We start from the raw sequence: 23,070 nt of genomic DNA, 5'->3' as shown, positions 1-23,070 counted from the left end.
ATCCCCAAAAATATATTAGCAACCAACTTCATACAGTAAACTCGTATAATAGAAATATTACAACAATCCAGAGGGTCTGTACCTCCGGCCCATGCATCTTCCCACTTCCTCCCTCCTCCCTTCACAGTCCTCCTCAAACACCCATTCTCCTCCTCCTCCTCCTTCTCCTCCTCCTCCCGTCCTGCTTCTCCTTCACTTCCTCTGTTCTTCCCTGAACTCACATCACAGCTCCTGTCCTGTCTAGTGGGAGATAACAACAACTTGTAAAACTACTTAGAAACCTTAATTTATCCACACACACACACACACACACACACACACACACACACACACACACACACACACACACACACACACACACACACACACACACACACAAAACTGGATCCATTTGCTTCCCTTTCAAAATATAGATGTCCGCCCCCAACTTTACTTAAGAAACTGCTGACTCAGCACAGGCGTCATCATCTGAAAATTCAAATGGCGAACCAGCTGTTTGTTCGACTGATAACTCTGTTGTTAGCAAAGTGTTGATTTATTCAATGTAATGATATTTTTAAAGATAAACTAACTTATACAATGTTTCTTTAAGGTAATCTTTTCTGAATAATATGTAACACCAGTATCTCTGTGAGGTAATGGATCGGTTGCCTTGGAGACTGACAGTTTTCATGCATCACGGTGGTCCTCCTGCATAACAAGGAACAGGAACAAGGAAACAGTTGTGGAAATGGTTGCTATCTTTGTATCAAGATGAATCCTCCAAATCTACCCAGGGATTGTTGTTATGAAGCATCCATCCAACGCAAAACTAAACAACTTCTCTCTCCTCCTCTCCTCCTCTCTTCCTCTTCCTCTTCCTCTTCCTCTTCCCCTCCCCTCCCCTCCCCTCTCCCCTTCATTTTTGGATGTAACTTACAAAAGATCTGCAAAAGTGAGTGCATTTTTCAGTGACATTGAGAAGTTCATACGATCTGTTGGGGTGGTGCAGAGACGGGTGGGGTTTGATCTTTTAGATGAAAGAAAGCCTTTCCGTCTGAAAGAACACATCACAGGCCTGAGAAAAGTAAAAAAATGTAAAAGTGTTCAAAAAACAAGTAAACAGTTTAACATGATCATGTGTCACATGGGACTTTCCACTGCTTATTTCTGGTCTTGTTTTACCTCCTTCTATCCTCTGACCTTTCTATGCAGAACTTCAATTCAGGGTCTTTAAACATCAATGGTGGGAGGGACAGGCATGAAAGAGCACTAATACTGGAAGTTGTAAATCAAAAAAGGTTGGAAATCACATACTTAGATCTGTTGGATACATGGAGAGTCAAACACCCACAAACCAGACAGTCCACATGGGTTAGGGTCAGAATAACAGGATTTACATCTTAGTCTCCATTCCAGACTGACAAACTGCACAATCAGTCCAGTTGGGTTCACCGACCACCACCTCGTCAGTTTAGACTCGATAACCTCACCGGGTGAAAAGGTTAACTCGTACTGCCATTTTAATAGCAAACTTCTGCAGGACAGCACTTTTTGTCAGAGTTTTGGGGTTCTCTGGCAGCACTGGAGAACTGAAAAAGTTAAGCTAAAATCAAGTCTGCTGTCAAAGACCATTGAGGCAAACATAAAAGTATTGAGGAGGCTGCAAGAGAGACCCGGATCCCAGTGTGGGCCGACTGCTGCAGGAGAGGAGGTTGGAGTTGAGATCCTTCCTGCAACAGAGAGTGAAGGGAGCTCTGGTCAGGTCTCGCTTTTTCCAGTTGAAGGACATGGATGCCCCGAGCTCCTCCTTCTTCAACCTGGAGAGATCGTTGGAGCAGAGGAAGCAGATGACCTGTCTGAAGCTCCCAGGAGGAGGATAACCACCGACCAGAGGGAGATGAGGAGCCATGCCATGGAGGTCTACGCTGCTCTCTTTGGGGAAGAGCAATGTTGTACAGAGAGCCGTAAGGAGCTCCTGGAGGGTCTTCCCCAGCTCAGTCCAGCAGAGGGGGCTACGCTGGACGGAGAGCTGATGCTGGAGGAGCTGACGGCTGCAGTGAACCAGATTACTTCAGGAAGGACTCCGGGAATCGACGGCCTCTCTACAGATTTATTTAAGCGGTTCTGGAACATCATCGGTTCTGACTTATATTGTGTTATGGAATGTTTTAAAACAGGATCACTTGCTGTTTCATGCCAGCAGGCAGTACTCTTCTTCAGAACTGGACATCAGTGGCCCTGCTTTGTACTGACTATAAGGTGCTTTCAGAGCCTCCAGCAGACTAAGAAACTACTTGAAGGTAATTGTAAATAGCGACTAAACTTACTGTATCCTTGATAGAACCGTTACGGACAACATTTTTCTCATCCGTGATGTGCTTGACGTGTAAATTCCACGATGTAGACGTTGGTATTGTCTCACTGGATCAGGAGAAGGCTTTCGACAGGGTGGATCACTCTTATCTGTTTTCTGCTCTCAGGGCTTTTGGGCTTGGTGATGGTTTTTTTGACCTGGGGGGGTCTTGTACAGTGGTGCTGAATGTCTGGTTAAAATAGGAGCTGGGCTGACTGGATCTGAGTGGAGGGATCAGACAGGGTTGTCCTGTCTCAGGGCAACTATACAGCCTTGCTTTGGAGCCTCTGTTGTGCAGGCTGAGAAGTCGGCTCAGTGGTCCGTCCCTGCCTGTGTCCTCCAGTCTTTGTCGTCCCCTCGCTGTCTCTGCATATGCTGATGATGCGAACATCTTCATCAGAGGCCGGGGAGATGTTCTGTGTCTGCAGGATACCTTGTCTCTTTATGAGGGCTTCATCTGCCCGAGTGAACTGGGCAAAATCTGAAGCCTTATTGGTGGGACAGTGGAGACATCAGACGGTGCCTCGCCTGCCTGGAGGTCTTCAGTGGGGAAAAGGAGGTTTAAAGGTGTTGGTGTGTTTTTAGGCTCTGAGGACTTTCAGAAAAAGAAGTGGGAGGGAGTTCAGGAGAAGGTGTGTGCTCGGTTGTCTAAATGGAAATGGTTGCTGCCCCGGTTGTCGTATAGGGGAAGAGTTCTGGTTGCTAATAACTTGGTTGCCTCGACTCTGTGGCACAGACTCATCGCTCTGACGCCACCAGGAGGTCATAGCAGAGATACAGAGGTTTGTCGTGGACTTCTTCTGGTCTGGCCGGCACTGGGTTCGTGCAGCAGCTCTCTCTCTGCCTGTGGCGGAGGGGGGGCGGGGTCTCATCGATATCCAGTCCAGGATCGCCTCGTTCAGACTCGGACTGCCCAGAAGCTGCTCTATGGCCGTGGCCCCGGCTGGATGGACATTGCTGGACTGCTGCTGAGGAGAGCTGGGCGGTTGGGCTACAACAAGCAGCTCTTTCTCCTCCAACCTGAGGAGGTGGACTTCGCTGGGCTGAACCGTTCTATGGCTCTGTTCTGCAGCATGGTAGGTTTTTAACACCTCACGTGAAGCTGATGAGACTCCAGGCGTCTGGCTGTTGGAGGAACCTTTGTTTTTCAGCAGCTTCATAAGGACTCAAACGCTGCAGTCTGCCAGCCTGCGAACGAGTTTCAGAGAAGCCGGCTGCACTAAACTGGGACATTTGGAGAAGATGTCATCAACAGCATCGTCATGGAGACCTTCAGGTAGAACGTCAACATCACGTCTGTCAGGCTGACCAACAGAATAGTGGAGGAGGTCTGTGCCGCCTGGCCACAACACCTGAGAGGAAACAGGAAACTGTACTCTGTCTGACCAGTGGAATGAAGAGAGTGAGTACCCCCCCACACACACACACACACACTCTGCTCATTGGCCCAGCTGTGGGGGAGGGGCGGGGGAGAGGAAATAAGCTGTTACGTTCACAACCCCTCAACTACACAAATTTCAGGCAGCAGGGAAAAAAGCTATTTATGAAATCTGCGTTAAAGTTGTGAACTTACGCTCTCTGGCAGGTTGAAGGAGTCGAGGTGGACCGAGTTCTTTGGCCCAGATGTTTCCCCGAAACAGCTGGAGGCGCCTGTAAAAGCTGCCCGTTGAAAAGCAGACAGCAGACCTCCAGTGGAGGGTTGTACATGGGGCGATAGCTACAAACAGATCCAGAGCACACCTGGATCCACACCTGGATCCACATCTGGGGGAGGAGTGTTGTTTCTGCTGTCAGACTGAGACCCTGGAACACTTGTTTGTTCGGTGTCCTCGGCTCTCAGCTCTCTTTCAACTTTTAAAGCTTTCAGGGTCTTGGAGACGACTTTTCTTTCATTTTATTCATCTTCGGTCCAAAATATTGCACAAAGAAGAAGGTTGTCCACACTGGTCAACTTTTTATCTGGTTCTGCTAAGCTGGCCATCTGGCTGACACGGAAGAATCGGGCTCGGGGTGCCGGTGGTGAGGATCCGGTGAAAGTTCTGGAGGGACTGTTGAAGGCCCAACTCAGGGTGGAGCACGCCTACGACCAGACTCGGGGTGGAGCACGCCTACTACCAGACGGTGGACAATATACAGGCCTTCAGGGACAGATGGACTATTGGGGGCATTTTATGCTCAGTGGGTGCTGGTGGAGAACTGGTGGTGAACTTCTGAACATATTGTTCATTGCGACTGATTGGTCATTTATTTTTGGTGGTTTATTTTGGTTATTTTATTTGTTTGACTTACTTGAAGGATTTTATTTTCTCATGTTTTGCTTTTCAAGCGATGTTTCAGAGTGTTTTCTGTTTTCTCTGCAATAGTGAAATGAAGGCACTTTAAAAACCTTTCCTCTCCTCTCCTTGTACCATAGTGTTACCTGTTGTAAATGTTTTTTAGGGTGACAGACCAGGGCACTGTAACCACAGACTGTATTTAAAAGTGTTTGTAGCTTCAGGTCTGAAAAATGGTTCCGACGCAGAAGTGTGTTCAGCTGCAATACCAGCGAGTGCCACTAGAGGTCGGCTCCAAAAAGCCTCCGGCTCCATAGACTCCCATTCAACTTCTCTCATCAAATCCAAAGTGAATAAAATGTGTCCATCAGTTCTCTCGGTGTTGTTAGCTAAAGTCACTCCTTCTTCTTAGTTTTCTGGAGGTCCATCTGAAAATAATCCCTCATTCATTAGAAAAGAAGATTCAAGAAGACCTGTTTTTAGGGGCGTGTCTGTTTGATTGACAGGCCTGTAGTGACTATTGTGGGTCACTTCTGGCTCCAAAAGGCTACGAATAATCAAGATGGCAACGTCCAAAATCAGAACTGGAAGATTCATGCCGGCCGTTCAAGAACGAACAGGTGACGTCACTGCTGGTTGCTGCTTGGCTGTAAAAAACAAATGCAACAAATGCTTGGGAGAACTGTCTCATTCCATTTTATACACCACACTAGTTTTAGGTTCTTGTCATCCTCAGTCATGATGGCCTGTTTATCCCCCACTCATAGCGCACCACTGGTCAACAAGCTATAAGAAGTTGGGTAACTCCAAAGTACTTATCTCATGGAGGATTTTCAAAGTGAATTGCATGTTTTCCATCATTCTGGGTTGAGTCCTTCATTTTTATATCAAGTACATGTTTCACCAGAGTACGACCTGATTCTTGTGTTTACCTGAGTAGAATGAGTACCCAGCGCACACTGCAAATAAAACCTGAAAATGAAGTCAGGTAGAAAATCTAAAGATATTTTTTGTGCCAACTATACTTTTGATATACAGAAAGAAACCAATCTAAATGTAGCTGTAGAAAACATGAAATATTGATTAAATATCCAGAGTTTTCCATATACCAATTCCCTATATGGGTCATTATCCAGGAAGAAAATCCAAATAAATCAAATCAAAGAGTCGGGACTTAAATGAATCCAGTCACCTGCTGAGCTCTGGTGAAGGAGAGCAGAGCTGGAACAGTAGCAGGGAGAGGTGGGCAGAACACGGAGTACAGGGAAGAAGAGTTGTGCATTTATTGGGTTTATTTCAGCTGATATTGATCCCATACCAGAGGCTCTGTTCTTATTTCGTCCAAATACCCTTTGACCTACAATCTGTCTTGTGTGCAGGTTCGGTGCACTCTGCTGTACGAGGGGAGAGTACAGAGACTGTACGCTTCGAGAGTAAGCACTCCAAGTTTCATTGCTTGATCCACCTCAGCACCTGAGTTACACATGAGTCTGAGGAGCAGAAAGGAAAGTGTGTAGAAAGTTTTTCACAATCGTTAAGACATGTCTTGTAACCTTCCATCTTTTCTCAAAACTGTGAGCACAAACCCCAATTTTAAAACTACATTCACAAAACCTCGGACCCTTTCTGCAAAAATCAACATTCACCTCAAAACAGCTTCATCTGTGCTCAAAACCAAACTGTTTTCAGATCACACGCCAACGTCAAAATGGAAACACTACTGAGCAGTCATCACACACTGCATCACAAAATAGAAATCACAGCTTTCAGTGCATCTACAGAAAAAATGTTGTGGAAAAGGACACAAAACAAAATGTAAATGACAAGATGTTCTGTTGGAGGACAAAAGATGCCACTGTTGATTCCCTCCAAATGTTCAACAACTCTGCTGCATTTTACCATATCTCACTGTGTTATGTTGAAGGACTGTATCAGCTATAAGGGGTTCTTATTGTACTGTTGAGGGAATGTACAAAGAGTATATATGCAGTACTGTGCAGCAGTGATGGTCCCCGCCGCCTCCTTTAATGTATATTGGCAAAGTGAGGCGCTGAAACATCTGTAAATACATCAGCACTGAAAACCTTCGATGAGCAGAAATATTTTCTGAATCTGTGGATTGTGGCGGACAGAGAGAATCTGCTGATGTGGGGTTGTACTCTTTGTCTTGCTTCCCTCATTGTATTTTCATGAGCAAGCTTTTACAGCAGCTCGTATTTCATTAGAAATGGCTCTTCCTTGCACCCCCCTTCTCTCTCTTCCTCTGCCTCTGTTAGTTTCTGACTACGGTTGATTTGAACAACCTGCACTCTGAACGGCCTTATATTGGTTTTGCAACAAGTGTTTTGAGTCGTTGTGTTTAAGCTTCGACCATTATGCACCACAAGCCGTCACAGTGAAAAATGTATTTTACTAAATGAGAATGTGTTTATAGAGTTTTGCAAAAAGAGTCAGAGATTGATTGAATGAATGGGTTCAGGCCACCAAGTATTTGGTTCATAGAATGGGGTTTAGTGTTTCAGCAATTCAGAAAAACTGTAATTTCGCATACAGGGTTGAATGTATTTCTTTGCCTTGAGAATGAAACCCAGACAGAAGCGGGTCTGAGTCTTCTGGATCTTCATGTCGCTGCTCATTAGCAGCTGTACGCTGTGTTTAAGTGTCACCCTCCACTGCTTCCATGGGGAAGACTCCGATGACACCATTTCTGTTTTTAGGCCCGTGCCCTACTTTGCTCTCGGTGGTATGTGTTTTGAGGTGGAACACAAGGACACGATCACGTGACTCTGTGATCATTTTCATCTTGTTATTGAAGTCCTTCCCACAAAATATCAACCTAATGAAGGTGAAAAGAAATGTCTTTGATGCAGGTCAGTTGTTCATTTTGTGAACGAGGAGGCAGGAGGTGTTTTTGTTCCACGTGTATTTTTCTGTATTTTTTTAAAGTATTCTGTAAAGTGTTGAATGAACCTTGATGTTCTAAGTTTGCCTGAACCAACAGTGCTATTTGGCTTGTGACAGCAAGAGTGAACTTTCAGCCTGAGAGAGATGAGCAGGGAAAAAAAAAAATCCCCATGAAGATGAATGTTTCAGTAGGATGTATTTTTTTTTTTCTGCAGTTTAGCCTCCAGCTCAGAGTCGGTCGTGATTAATTGCTTCATCTGGGCCTTTAAAGGTCTGTGTCTCTCCCAACTTAACAGCAGTTCATCTTCCAGCTGTTGTATAAATGTATCGTGCTGCTTTATATGAAAATACGTTCAAATACCAAATGTAGCCTGGAGATGTTGTCTCCCGCTGAGTTATATCCACTCAGAGAAGGTCCGTCACAAACAAAGTGAGCTTTATGCTGGTGCAGCGATTAAAGGGAAACGCTTTCTGAGATAACTCAGGATACGCCGAGTTCAAAGTGGTTGCAAACTATTTGTTTTGACTGCAATCTAAAAAAATAGGTTATAGGTCTCCATAGCGACAGAAGCTCTGTTTTTCCCAACCTCTGTGACTCTGTTCTGGTTTGGAATGTGAATCGGGTCTAAATATACTTATCGGATAGTCATTTTCATGTATTGTCCATCGCATTCTCAATGGACTCTCATTGCCTTTCTGAGACTCAGCAATCAATCAGTGGGTCAAAAGACAACCTGTGGACCAGTAGCAACGCAATGCTGACTAATAGGAACACATGTACTTAACGTGATTTTACTGAGATGTAAAAAGACAGAAGTCTTAATGAACCTGGATTCCCCTGCTGCTGTTAATCAGTTGTAAGATAAAGGTTTCTGATATACCATTACATGCTGAGTTAAGTGTAGATCCCAGACTCAGCCTCTTGCCTAATGACTAATCCTCACCAGTCAAGGTTTTTTTGTGTAGGGTTTGAGGTAATGTGAAATCGTATTAGAGCATCAGAAGAGCTCCCAGGTAGACCTCCTCAGCACTAAGCTGATTTGCATGAAAAGAAGCCTGTGCCCATCTCACGCTCCCCCTCGCTGCGGAGGATTTGTGTGACTTCACCTCTAAATGCCTTTATATGCTTCTAAAGCTGCGATGACATACATGCTGCACAGCCTTCTCTGCACAGCGGTGCACATATCCCTCCCAACGACAACAGAATGCTAATGAGTGCACAGATAAGATAAGATAATGAAATGATAGCAAACTCCCACGACTCAATCAATATTTTTTTCTCCCCTCTGGTGGTGAGGCAGGAGTCTTTCAGTCTTTCAGTCCTGGTGCACTCCGTACTCCTGTCAGGATCATGTGGGTTGTTCTGACCTGTGGACACTTGTGATCATCACGTTGAGAGAGACTCTCCACAGATCTGCTCCTCATCTTTGTTCCTCCGTCTGAAATATGACTATGTAATGACGCTCTGCACCTTTTGATCACTTCCTGTTCTGTTCAGCTCAGAAAGTCGATGGACAGTCCGGGTCCTTTCTCCCTCTCGGCCGGTCACATGACCGAACAGAGCGGCTGGTGGAGGGCACGTCCTGCCGCTGGTGTCGGCGCTCCACGGGGGCGTCGTGAGGTGCTCCCGTGGCTCAGAGCCGAGGGCAATCTGGGATCAAATCAGAAGTGACAGGTGTAATAAACCATTTTCAGACGCTGTGTCACAGTTCTCTGCAGCAGAAAGCAGTTCTCACGCCGGGGGACTTCTCCGAGTCAGCAGTGTGAATTCATTTCATGCCTTTTCAAATTCAAATGGGCCAAATTGGGTTCAGCTATTGTATATTCGGGATAAGTCAGAAATGATCGCAGCTCTGAGGTCAACTTTTCTTTAAGCTCCACATCTGATGGTCTTTAGTGAATGGAACAAACTCAGGTTTCATCATTTGGCCTCAATATGGAACCTCAGTCACATGTTGAGTGATTATTTAATTTGGTCATCTGTGTTTGATCGTTTGCAAGAAGCAGATGTGTCTGAAAGCTCGTGAGACCTCGAGTAGAGATTATTTTGTCACATAAACTGGTCAACAGTGAATGTCCATCCTGAAGGACTTCTTCCAAATAAATTATGAAAGGATCCCATTTGTATTAGGTTAAGGGAAATGTTTAAATTATTTGGATGGAAACGTGAAGGGTCGGGTTGTGATGGTGACCTCCATTTTGGATTTTAAGGGTTCTTTGGTTAAACTGAGCCTCGTTACCAGCGATGGATCAAACCAGCTGGACTGCATATTAAAAATCATCCACTCTGTAACAACATAAAACATAAAACGGTCTCAGGTTGGCAGACGGGATGATGAGCTAACGGAGCTCTTCATCTCATCTGTGATAACTGCTCTGAACGACGTATCAACGGAAAACTAAACATATCAACTCTGCCAGTATTGATCCACGGAGGTGAGCTGTGGAAAGAAAGTCATCAGGGCGCTCTCCGACCCACAGAGACGAGCCGGTGAGGAGGCGCACGGCGTCAGACAGAAATGAATGGGTTTTTAACGGTTCACCGCCACACAGATGCAGCAGCCCACCGGGGTTTGTCCCCACCTGACCGATGGTCAGAACAATGCTGCTGTTATACCATTAGATGCCTTTATGAGCCAATATTACACCAACGCTGTTTATTCACCAGAAACGCAGCGAGTTCAGCATCAATCTCTCTGGCAGCAGATGGTAACGCTTCTTCTATTTTTCCAGAAGTTTCAGCCATTGTTGTGTTTTTTAATTCCACTCATCATAACTAGAAGAGAGGATACTTCTTCCTTTGATGTTGGACTGTGGGCAGATTTGACACGAAGTGACTCACTGTACCATCTTGTGGTGCAAAGTGGTATTACAAGACAGGCCAGGCTGGCGCTAGCTGGTTAGCGGGCTAAATTCAGTAGATATCTCTGCCAAACAATACCTCGACATCTGCGACAAACCATCAACACTGCTATTTAAAGTGCCTTTAAGAGTTATTACAAGCTGCATTATGCTTATAAATAAACCATAAGGTGACCAAGGTGAACAGCCAGCTAGTTTTATTTGAACGTACTAACGTATTAATGTGGAATAACAATAAAGGGTCGACTCGCTCAGTATTACTACCTGTCTTCACCTAATAAAACAGGATGCTATGCTGACACTATACATGCTGTGTTAATACACCCAAGGAAGACACCACCTCGTACAAAGCCTTAGTATCTGACTGGGGTTTATCAAGTGGGAACCTCCCTTCAATGGTGTTTCATCAAGTTCGGCCCACGACCCCTGGAAGGTTCATCAGCAGTCCTGGTGTCCCTGAACTACTCCCCTCAATACTCACCACCACCCTGCTCTACCTGTTTTACATCTAAACTAGAATGACTTGTTTTTACATACTTTGGCAGCGTTATCTTTGCTCAAAGCCACAAATTCCTACCTGCTACACACAATCACCAACATCATTCTTTATCCCCCAAATCCAAAGACTGCAAGCTCCGCCCCCCTGATTCCAAGCTCCTACAACAGCGCTGTTGTTGACCACGCGATGAACCCTCGATGACCTCCCTCTACTGGACTCTACAGCTGAGCCTCTCTCTCTGTCCCTCGATATCACAAAGGTTATAGTGGTGGGCTGTACATTACTAGGTCTGACAGAAACAATGGCAGAACTGCAACCCTGATGGATCCAGATAGAAATGAAAGCTGAAGGTTTATTGTTCAAAATATCTGGAGGAACAACCGGTTTCATGATTCAAGCAAACCAACATCGACTGTTGGTAGGAAATAGGAAAAATTGGATGCTTTGTTGACCTGTCGACCCAATCTTCATTTTTGCAAGGGAGTGATAGTTCTGTCTTTGCTGATAGCTCCGTCCAGAAACCGTGTCTCCATCCACGTTACACTATGAAGACTTTCTACCGGGATTATTTCTCTAGAAGAAAGTAGACCTTTAATTTACATCCGTTCCCGTAAATAATGTAGAAATTACTAATGCAGTTCTGAAAAAGTTCTGTAGACGATTGAAATTAGGCTCGAAACGAGGAGTTTTGATTTTGACCTGGCTTTGAATTGAATAGAGTCCATGGTTGCTACGGTGTCCATCATGGCTCTCTGTTCAGATGTTTTCATTATGTCTTTGTTATTTTTTCTAACCCCTTTTGTCTGTAACCTCTCTAAATCTTCCCCTGCTCGACTGCAGCGCCCTCCTCCACACAACGATTCAATCAGACTCTCTCAGCAGGTTTCCCCACAGCTTTTTTTCCACCAGTAAACCACTGCTCTCGTAATCATCGCTCATCACTTTTACTGTCAACACACAGCAGTTTGCTATTGAGCTGTGGATATAAAATTCCATTTTCTATTAACTTACTGTTGAGCCATGAGGGAAGGCCTGCCATTGACATCTCTAGCAATAACTATAAATTTAAAGGCATGCTATGGATATCGCATTACTTTTTGTACCGAGCAAGATTAGTGAGGATTGGATGTGATTCCTTGTTCATGTCCCTGACGTTACATCATAAATGTTTGTGCGTTTGAGGTAGAATTGGGTTTTTATAGTGCAAGTTGAGTTTGACCGAGAAGTCAAATGAAGGCTGTTGACGTCTTATTCAATGTAAGCGTGTTTAGGCTTTTTCACTTTGGGGAATGTGAGCAGTGGTGAAGCCCATTATTGTTCTGACTGCAGTGTCTGTGCTGGTAGCAGATACATGGTGGGTGGTGCTCCCAAAAACTGGACAATACTTGTGGCATGCAGTGCTAAAATTGTGTTGATAAAACTTTTCGTCAATAAATGATTCCAAATTTATTAGTTTCCCCATGAAGAACAGAGTACATACTGAAACTGTATGGGTAAGAGTATTCTTCTAATTTAGCATTCCACTAAATGAAAGTCATGATGGACAAAAATAAAAAGGTTCAAAGCGATGTGGCAAATCTCTTCTTAAAACATACTTTTATCCGAGCGCCTTTACTGATTTTAGTCTTTTATTTCTTGTATACCCTGGTTTAATGTGTTTTTATGTTGGTTTTATATGATCATTGTATTGTTGAGGCTTGTTAGAATTCACGGGTTGTTTTGCTTTTAATGGCTTATTTTATGTGAAGCACTTTGTAACTGGAGTTTAGACAAATGCTATACAAATAAAGTTCATTATTATTGTTCAACATTTTTTTAACTCTCGGTGACCGAAAACAAATAAAAAAACGTTCCTCGTTTAGCAGAGAATAAACGCTCACCGCCTCGTCAGGCGTTTGGGAGAAATGTGGCGCTCCCATTAAAAACGATTTGTTCTCCGAGATAAAGGCTTTGGTGAAAGGTAGGTAGCTGCAGCGGTGGCAGACTGTCGGCCGGTTTCTGCTCATGCTGATTGGTTAAAATGAACCTGAGGTCTACGCCCAGCAGGATGGAATGACTGTTACTGACTCTATTGTGTTCCCAGACCCATATATCCATGCAGTGAATTTGGCTCTGGGTATGTCAGGCTATTTACAACATACATCCTTCATAGAAAGAAAAGTCATCATTTGTTTTTAAGATAAAATTGACAAGCTAATTGCGTTAAGGAGGTCAAGGCAACACAATGAGAAAGTTGTCTTGTGTTGCTGCCCTGCTAGACTGATGGAAACAGATGGCATCATGTTACATCTTGGCCCCGAAGCTGATAGCTTGTAACATTGGCCAGAAATGTGCTTCAGTCTGCAGTTCCCCTTCATTCTCAGCTGCTGCCCTCTTCCAACACAACGCCTTTCCTCCCCGAGTTCTTCCATGACTGGATCAAGCTTGTCCTGCTTGCTCTGACACCTCACTTGGATACGGTAATAAAAGACTTCAGTGTAGTATTTGCAATGTAAATCACGTTATCCAGTGGAGAGCTAATATCACACAGAGGTCAGAGGCTAAGGAGCCACTGAAACGATTCACAGTCTGCCTATCAAAGCTGCGTTGCCATACTTGAGATGCTTGTTTAATCTCCTCCAGCCTCCGACCCGACTCTCTCTGCACTCTTTACATCATCCAGGCCACAATAAAAAGAGAAAAAACTGATTCAGTAAGCGCTGGAAATACTTTTCATTTAGAAATATGCTCCATAGATGGCGTTTTACTGGCTGACACCATGATAATTGGCATCGTGGCTTGTGTTTGTGCCAGCCCCCACAGCGCCAGCCAGAGGTATTATGTTTCATCCCTGGGCAGTCTCTGGTGAAGATTAAAAATCGACTGAGGTCACCCGGGTAATTGGACAAATGTGGTTGTAACGGAAAGAGGATTTCCACTAATATCATATGATGAGACTTCTATACACTCTGCCCTGCATCGAACTGGAGATTGACAAATTAGTTTAGGTCATCAAGTCAGATTAGTATGTCACTTCCTGATTCATACAATATTTAATAACATGAATCCAACCAAACTAAAAGCGGTGAACTGCTTCATGGCTGCAGTCATTGTTTTCTGAATGTGTAATTTACATTCTAAGTGACGTAGTTGGTGATAAGTTGTCCTTCTGCTCAGCTGTAACAGTGTATGTAGGATGTGAAGTGTCTGACCTCGTTCTTCCCTCTGCCACCTCTCTTCCAGTGCCATGAATCAGCCTGGACAACAGCTGCTGCCCACATAGAGGTCACTTCACCTCTCTTTCCATTCGCTCTGGTCCAGAGGATGCTGGGAATGTGTCGCGGGCGCAGGAAGTTCCTGGCGGCCTCCCTTGCCCTGCTCTTCATTCCAGCACTCACCTGGCTGTACCTGTCAGTCGGAAGCTTTCAAGGTAAGCACGCCGGCATTAATAATGGGAACTGACAAAATGACACATTGTTGTACGTGTGTGGCTTAACGGGACTCACCAAAGCTGATTGGGTCCTTGGCTGGAGCCATCTGCAGGTTTGTTCCTCTCACATGAGAGGACGCAAAAACACATTGGTTTCTGGGTAAAATAATTAAAGCTGCAGATAATTTGGAGGGTGATGTGTTCACATGATGAGGTCATTTAAGGTCAGTGGAGAATGGATGATTGGAAACCTGACGATACTACGTCCCGCCCACCAATAGCTGTAACCTGACTGCTCCACAGACCTGTCAATCAAACAGACACGCCCCCAAAAACAGGTCTTCTTGAATCTTCTTTTCTAATGAATGAGGGATTATTTTCAGATGGACCTCCAGAAAACTAATAAGAAGGAGTGACTTTAGCTAACAACACCGAGAGAACTGATGGACACATTTTATTCACTTTGGATTTGATGAGAGAAGTTGAATGGGAGTCTATGGAGCCGGAGGCTTTTTGGAGCCGACCTCTAGTGGCACTCGCTGGTATTGCAGCTTTAAGACACTTCTGCATGGGAACCATTTTACAGACCTGGAAGCTACGAACACTTTTATATGCAGTCTGTGGTTGTTTGTCATTGTTACAGTCTATGGTCATAACCTCTGTCTCAAGATTCCTCAACCCAGAGGCTTTGGTCGGCTTTGTTAGCAAGATGTTGAGTTAGTTGTGTCATTGCTGTGACGGCCCATTGATATTGATATGACCTCATTTCTTTCCAATCATGTTCTATATGATGATGAACAGTGCAACAACCACAAACACTCATGTTGTGCACACACGTTTACTTGAAGTGTAAACACAGTCACTGGTGATATCTGACAAAAAAAAAAAAACAACAATGTGAAAGAAACGGTTTGGGGCAGAATGTAAAACAAACCCACAGGAACACAACAATGAGACACATGTCCGTTAATCTCTTACTTCAGTCTGGAAGCTACAATAAAAGGTTTTTTCACATTCATTTTCCATTTAATCAAAATAAAAAAAATTCACATATCAGCTTTTCAGTCATTCTTTGAAATATGCTTTTGGCCTGTTTGATTGCCTAGAAAAAATATCTTCAACAAACTACTAACATTAGTTTGACAGCAGTAAGAGGCGTGAATATTTGTCCTCTACCATTAATGTAATCTAATTATGAAATACGGTCTTGATGAAATGCTAAAATGAAGAAAGTTTGATTTAAAACAATAAATAATTTTAGGCTGTTGGAATTACATGTACAGTGAATAAACAACATTATTGTTGTACTTTTTCTTATTGTTCATAAGAACCCTTCAGATTTGTCCCAGAAAGTCTGTAGAAACAAATTTCCTGGAGACAAAGTCACCCTTCCCCCGTCTCTCTTCTGGAGGTGGGATATTAATGAATTACTGAGGCCTGTCCAAAGTTGATTACTTCCTCCAGACAATATAGTCCTGGAGTTCTTGGAGCCATTTTAATGACTTTGACTCACAGGATTGAAATGCTGCAGTAGTGCCATTATTAATTATGATTAAATTGACAATTTTGACTGGGGGTCACAGTCACTGGAGACTGCATACGTGAATACACTCCCATAATGCAATAGTCACCAAGATCTGCAAAGTAATTATTAGATTTGGCAGTAAACTCCTGGCGGTGGGGAGGAGTCGCTGGGAGTGTGATAAGTTGTGAAAGGACCTGGCTGCAGGGAGTGTCGGCTGGAGGTGAGGCCTGAATGTGTGAGACAGGAACAATGTGCTTGACTGGCTGCAGCTCTCCCATTCACTCTTTCACTCTTTCACTCCATTCTCCCTCCCTCCTCCCCCTCCTCCTCCTCTCTGTCTCTCTGCCTCTCAATTCACTTCAGTTCATTTCATTTCACAATGCTTTTGGCATGGCCATATTTAGGTACAGAACTGTCATCAGTACTGACGTTCATTTGCAAGATGTCCAGTTAAAGAAAACAAAAACTACCATATGGGACTAAATGCATGTAAAAATGAACAGTCAAAAAAATGAAGTGTTTGAAATTGAACTGTAACAGCTGTTTAACATTTGATAGATTTTCCTATTTTTAAATAATATTGAATTAAATTCTGGTCCAAATTTGAAATAAAGAAAAAAGGTACAAAAACAAATATAAGATGTTCATTGTGAGCTAAACAATAATTCAGACAACAAGATAAAATTAGAATATTGAAAACAAACATGCCAGTCCAGTGAAAACAGCTCTCATAATTCCCCCAGTACAGCATGTCATTCCTCATCATCAGAGCAGTGGTCAAGTCTTTATTATTTATTAGGGAATTTCTGTCTGTTTCTGTGTCGGTTGTTTCAGCATTTGTTTTTTTCAGAGCTGGATAACATGCCGTTTTACTTTGAGGTCCAACAGGTGATATATTTCTGCTTTTGTCATGATGTCTCTGATGGTTCTGGTGAGCAGAGCATCAGTCCAGTTGAGTGAGGTGACTGTTGGCGTGGCGGGGCTGTGAAGTGGTGCCATTTAGGATCACTTTGTTTTACATTGATCTAATATTTCATTGATGCTGTCATGTGCACCTGCAAGATGCTTTTACCAAATTCACTCTGTGCATTTTAATCAGATGCTTTGACACTGGCTGACATCTAGATTTATTTGTTGGCTCCACATCTTCCCCCCATAAAGCAGAATGGGTTGTAAAATTCAAATTGAAATTCAAACCGGGTGGATCCTGAATGTTAATCTGTCTTTCAGTTGCAAAAAATGTTGAGCATGCTTTATATTGTAAACAGTTTTCATTGTTTGTGCTTTTGTTTAGTGTCCAGGCCCATCTCTGACAATAGTCTTCAACATGTTAAAACTCCAGGGTTGAATGTTTGTGTATGAAGGGTGAGACCAGGTGCTGCTGACCAGTTCACTTCTATATAAGCCCTCCCAACACTCCAGAGATGAGCGAACGTTGTCACCTCGTGTCTCTCTACGTCTCTGTCTCCATCCATCGCTCCGTCCTGCTGCTTTTCCTTCTCTCTCCTCTCGGCTGAGTTTTCCTGTCGGACAGAATCAGAAGGACGGAGAGTCTCTGGGGTCTGTGGTGCTTCGTCTGGATGAGCTGCCACATTAGTGAACCTGCAGAGACAATCTGCTCTTTTCAAAGGAAAATACTGCATAGGTCTGAAAGCATGCAGATGCCCTGTCCATAATCTTTAGTGTATGATCCTCTGTTCACGATTTTGAGTGAATCGGATATGTTTTGTGTACCAGCGAAAATGTAGCAAGGGTCTGATTTAGTAGAAGTTTTTTGTATAACGGCAGGAAGATAAAAAAAAATAACCTCAAATGTGAAAGTTGTGCCCTTTCAGAAGTTTATGAATAACTTTTGTTATCAGCTGAGCCTTCCCCTTTATACAGGTAGTAACCCCCTCTTGGTGCCCGGTGGAGGTCTGATGAAACGTGAGGTGGATCCTCATGGCTGGAGGAGGTTTTGAGTCGCCAATCAACCGAGATGTGCATTTAAGAATTAAAGTCGCACATCTGGTGTTGGAATCACTTGGTGATAAATCCAGCTGCTCAATCATGGAGCGTGTGAAACAGTGTTAAATATACAAGCTGCTGGAAATGTAATGTTGTTAAAAATACTATTTGCTTTGTTGACTTTGGTTGAGTTGGAGTGTTTACTCCCCTGTGTGGGTCAGTGAGCGCCGAAATCAAACTGTGGTAATAAACTAAGTCAGAAGAGTCAGAGCTGATGATGGACGGTGTGTTAGGTGTAGAAGTGGAGAAACGGGGTGGCCAGGTTCATGGGTCTCGCCGAGTCCTTGGATGCAGTATATTTGTTTGGAAAACACAAAAATACACTTAAGGGTTTAAAATATTCAGCAGCAGCTTTTTTGTTGTTGTTTTTTTCAGCCTCAGTTGGTTCAGTGTCGAGTCGAGTTGTGTAAAATCAAAGTGAGAAAACTGAATACATGAATCCACTGAAAACTGGAAGTAGTCTGAAAGCCGTGTTGTTCTGCTGCCACAAAATCCATCTGATCTCCGACCTGAAGGCAAAATTAATTATTATTTAACCACGTAGGTACTTAGATGAGCCCGGGAACCGGATCAGAAACCACAGTGTGAAAATGTATTCCATAATCACGTCTGTTCATTTTGTACTGTAAATATTCTCCTTGATCTTGAGAACAACAGATTGACAAAAAAGATCTTTAACCCTTTAAGCCCTAGAGGCCCCCAATTGGGGGCCAGGGAGAAGACTTAGCAAAACTAGTATTAAAAAAAGGACATATATACTGATATTTACACATCTGAACAAATCCCACAAGTGTTCCCTTTATTATTACAAATATTAGTTTTTTATAATTTTGTATTGTGGTTGCAGAGATATACTCTTTTTATTATGGGTATGCAATTTTCGAGCAGAGGCCTAAAAAATAGGTGTGTTTTTAAAAGGTTAATCAACATATCCTCAGCAGGTTTTTCGGAGGCTTTCAAGAATGTGGTGACAACTGAGCCGACACCATGACAACAGAAAGGAAATGAAATGAAGGCACCATTTTTCTTTTTCCTTCCTTAATCATCATGGTGTCATAGAGAGATAACTGCTGACTCAGGACCAGGACTCTGTATATGCTTGTCTTCTGGTCCACATTTAAACACAGAGGTCTAAGAAATGTGGATTCAACTCTGTGTGATGCTTTTCTCCAAATCGCAAATTATTTTAGTTTTACTGTCATATCTCATGGAGGGGATTAAAACCATCGCCATCTGACTGATGCTATTTATCTCAAAATTCACACTTCTATTTGGAGTCGCACAGCTGCTGCTATTATTTTCTACGTACAACCTCCATACTGACGGCTGGTGGGCGAGTCGTGCGGCGATACTTCACACCGCCTATTTGCAGCCTCGACGAGCCTGAAAAAATGTTCATCTTCCCCTCCGCTCCTGTAGCAGCTCGACTTACAATAGATGAGGAGAAATAAGTTGTTGGTTAAGAAATATCCTGAGCTGTATGACCCACAGTGCTGTTATTACAGGGACAATGGACCTTATCCATCATTTCATTCTTCTAATGCTGCGTGTGATCTTCACACGCTGCTGTGCGACGCGTCCTATTGGTGCTACGTGCAGAACTCACCTGTCAATCATCATGTTTGTGTTCTTTTAGTAAATCGGAAAACTGTTAGTGGCTAATTCAGTGTACTTCTAATGGCAAATAAAAGTTTGGTACGTTTGCCAAAACATAAGCAAATATAGGTGAAAATATCAGTGATAAATATCGGTGATAAATATAGGTGATAAATATAGGTGATAAATATCGGTGATAAATATCAGTGATAAATATAGGTGATAAATATAGGTGATAAATATCGGTGATGAATATAGGTGATAAATATCGGTGATAAATATCGGTGATAAATATAGGTGATAAATATAGGTGATAAATATCGGTGATAAATATAGGTGATAAATATAGGTGATAAATATCGGTGATAAATATAGGTGATAAATATAGGTGATAAATATCGGTGATAAATATCGGTGATAAATATAGGTGATAAATATCGGTGATAAATATCGGTGATAAATATAGGTGATAAATATAGGTGATAAATATCGGTGATAAATATAGGTGATAAATATAGGTGATAAATATAGGTGATAAATATAGGTGATAAATACATGTGATAAAGGGGTGCCGTTGTGTGGTGTAATTATGTAATTTGATATTTTTGCCACGTAAACTTTTACAAGCTAAAGTCGAATCATCCTAAACGACACTGATGTTTATGTGCTGCAGTGATATGACGTTTTTTTATACCAATTATAATGCAGTAGTTCTTACTTGCTCAAACCCCCACCCCCCATGTATCTTAACCTCAAATTTCATAAATATATAAACTAAGCTGTGAATGCTGATTTTCTTCACCTGTGACCAAAGTCTTCTTTCATTTCTGAGATGAGAAACATGTTATCCGTGCTTCCATCTTTTCATCTCTGGATTACTGTTTCACTCGTCACTCCTCTGCCAAATACCGCTGCCAAATGTTAAATGGCTTTTCTTGGCTTACAGTGAAGACATGCTTTGATACTTTCAATTTTGGCTTACCACTCCAGCTTTAATACGGTGTGGTCTTTAGATGCTGCCATTCCTCTTAATGACCACTTCAGGGCAGACAGTCTAACAGGGAATGTGGGAGTGAATGAATAAACCAATGAATGAATAAATGAGAATTAGCTTTAATTACCCCTGTGCATCTTAGAGAACAAATCACACATGCCTCCTGAAAACCAGTTTAGTGGATCCCATATTCCAGTTAAATTGGCAGTAATGAGGTCTGAAAAATGCAAGATTTATTTAAAATTTCTCAATGAAATTAGGCAACTCTTTGATTTTACCCAAAGGCCAGTGTGCACATCTAGTCTTTTCCTCATTATTCACATGCCTGTTCATTACTTCATTACTTTGACCCTCGTGCCAAATTCATTTAAGTTCCCTTCAAGGCCTTGCTGAACCTTATGGGTCCCGCATTTGTAAATAGGGAACACTTGTTCATATTCAATATTACCTCTAGCTCAGAAGTGGATGTCTGGAATACATCATCTGAAACTATCAATCTATATCTCAGAGGTTTTAGTTGTTCCTGAGCCCAAGCTCTAATGCCCCAGAGGTATCGACAATCGAGGTATCCACATAGAAGCTGCTCTGATGTACTGTATATCTCTGAATGTTTTATGGTTTGGCTGAATGTCTGTGTATTTTTCTTATATGTGCTCACATGTGTGAAAGAGTTTTGGGCTCAGAGGTTAAGTAGAAGCTGTGGCTTAGAGATGGTTGTCATGTGACTGGTGTCGATCTCAACTGTTGGCAAAGTTTTCAGCAGAAGCCTGGAATTAGTTTCTCAGTCCTGATCAAAACTGTAGGGTAAGAAACAGCTAAGATATATTCAGTAAGAAAGGAAAATAGGTTGGGGGATCTGTGTTTTTGTTGTTCACTCAATGTGAAGAGTATTTGCTTTATTTATGATTTAGCATGAGATGGTCAAAACCATGCAGCTTTCCCACAAATTTGATTTAGTTTTCTCTTTCCATGAGGCCTTGTTCTTGTCCCTGTTCTCCCATAATTCGATCCCTGTCTCTGAAGGTGTAGCACACTGCACAACACTGTAATTTGAGTCATACACAACATGACAGTTTCAGGTCTCTGTAACTTGATTTAGCTCTGTATCAACAGGCGTAGAAAAACAGCCCTCTGCCTCACTGTGAGGCTTTTCCCTCAAAGAGAAGCAGTGGATGTGGAATCATTTTCCATTGCAGGTTTGGGATAAAGGATTCTGATTAATATTGAACGAACCCAAAAAGTGCTTATGCATATAATTAACTGCTGGCCTTTAGGGCTGGGTATTACAATTATTACAATTACAATTATTCTTTAGTGCTTGTAATCTTTGAGCCTGACCCTGGCTCCTGAAACCTGATCCTGAACGGGGTTCTAAGTTGGTAAGAACCTATACTGTATATCCATATTCTGGGGGTCTGCTGGCATGTGTCTGCATTAGTTACAGTTGGAAAACAGTAGTTTCTTTGTTTAATACTGGTCTTTTGTACAAATCCTCAGTCCAACCTCTGTTTGAAACAGGCTGTTTTAGCTTGCATCTTTTTAAGCCCTCTTCATTCTGATTGGTTAGCTTTCTGAAAGTTGCCTCGTGGTAGACCTGCAGGCAGCATTTATACATAAATTCACCTGATGTTGTGGAACTTTGGTGATGCATAAAATATACAGATTGCTAGATCTACGATATCAACAGTATATAAAGGACAGAAAATTCCCAAAAGCACAATGTCCCTTTTGAGGTCAGTTCATCTGTTACTGCTGAGGAGACTGGAACAAGAGATCAGAAGAACAACAAAAAAAAATCAAACCAATCAACTGTTTTACCAACCTACCAACCTACCGAACCAACCAAACCAACCAACAAACCAACCAACCCATCGACCCATCGACCGTCTTGCCAACCTACCAACCAACCAACCATCCAACTATCTAATCAACCTACCAACCAACCATCCAACTATCTAATCAACCTACCAACCAACCAACCATCTAACTACCCAATCAACCTACCAACCAACCAAGTTAACAGAAAATGAAATGGAGTGACAGTAATAATTATTTTACTGCAAAGCCTCCACAGTCCTGTACTCAGCAGAGAGATTTTCATGATGATGATCGTGAATTTTCTGGACTGCAGATCTGACTTGTGCCGGGAACTTTGTACATTCAGTCTTTGCTGTCTTGCATTAAAACGTATTGGCTTGTTTAGGATCGTTGTCATGCTGCATTATTTAAACACCCTAATGCTGAAAGACCATTTAAAATGCAGTGTGATGCAGTAGATCCGAGACCGTAAAATGCTTTTACTGGATGGCATGATTTCGTAAAAACTAGATATATTTGATGTACTGAGATGAAGAAAATTGTTCATCTTATCTGTACAGGATCTGAGGTCTTTTAAAACCTGTCGACAAAAATAATAAAAAGTGTTGGCTGAATTTGCTTACTCGGGAGGTGAACAGCCATATTGACTGAAAGGTCCAACACATCATTTATTTACACTGCCCTCATGAATATGACGGGATTTGGTGCCTCAAGCAAAACAAACAGTTGCCTTTTTCCCAATAATTGGGACATTTGTGTTTGTGGAAACTTTGTTATGTCACCATGGAAAAGCGGCCAGTAATTATATCTTGCAAATTTATGCCCAAGTATTTTCCCAGATCGTAGCA

At 42.6% G+C, this 23,070-nt stretch overlaps 1 protein-coding gene across 2 annotated transcripts in view; it reads left to right on the top strand.

Moving 5' to 3' along the window:
• The window catches only part of large1 (LARGE xylosyl- and glucuronyltransferase 1), a 108,927-nt gene that overhangs the window by 16,290 nt on the left and 69,567 nt on the right, over positions 1-23,070 (top strand). The window contains exons 1-2 of one of the 2 annotated variants that reach the window (XM_069723009.1): positions 13,311-13,332; positions 14,096-14,282. In XM_069723009.1, the coding sequence (XP_069579110.1) occupies positions 14,177-14,282 (106 nt within the window). In that variant the 5' untranslated portion in view covers positions 13,311-13,332; positions 14,096-14,176. Of the gene's footprint in view, positions 1-13,310; positions 13,333-14,095; positions 14,283-23,070 lie in introns of those variants that run through there. The other variant, XM_069723007.1, reaches the window with a different exon arrangement.

The sequence above is a fragment of the Brachyistius frenatus genome, unplaced genomic scaffold, assembly GCF_029030835.1.
Source record: "Brachyistius frenatus isolate BFR_SWC_R1_liver_20210118 unplaced genomic scaffold, ASM2903083v1 Contig_312, whole genome shotgun sequence".
Lineage (NCBI taxonomy): Eukaryota > Metazoa > Chordata > Actinopteri > Embiotocidae > Brachyistius > Brachyistius frenatus.
The sequence above is the reverse complement of the archived record's forward strand: the minus strand, read 5'-3'. Positions and strand labels throughout refer to the sequence as shown.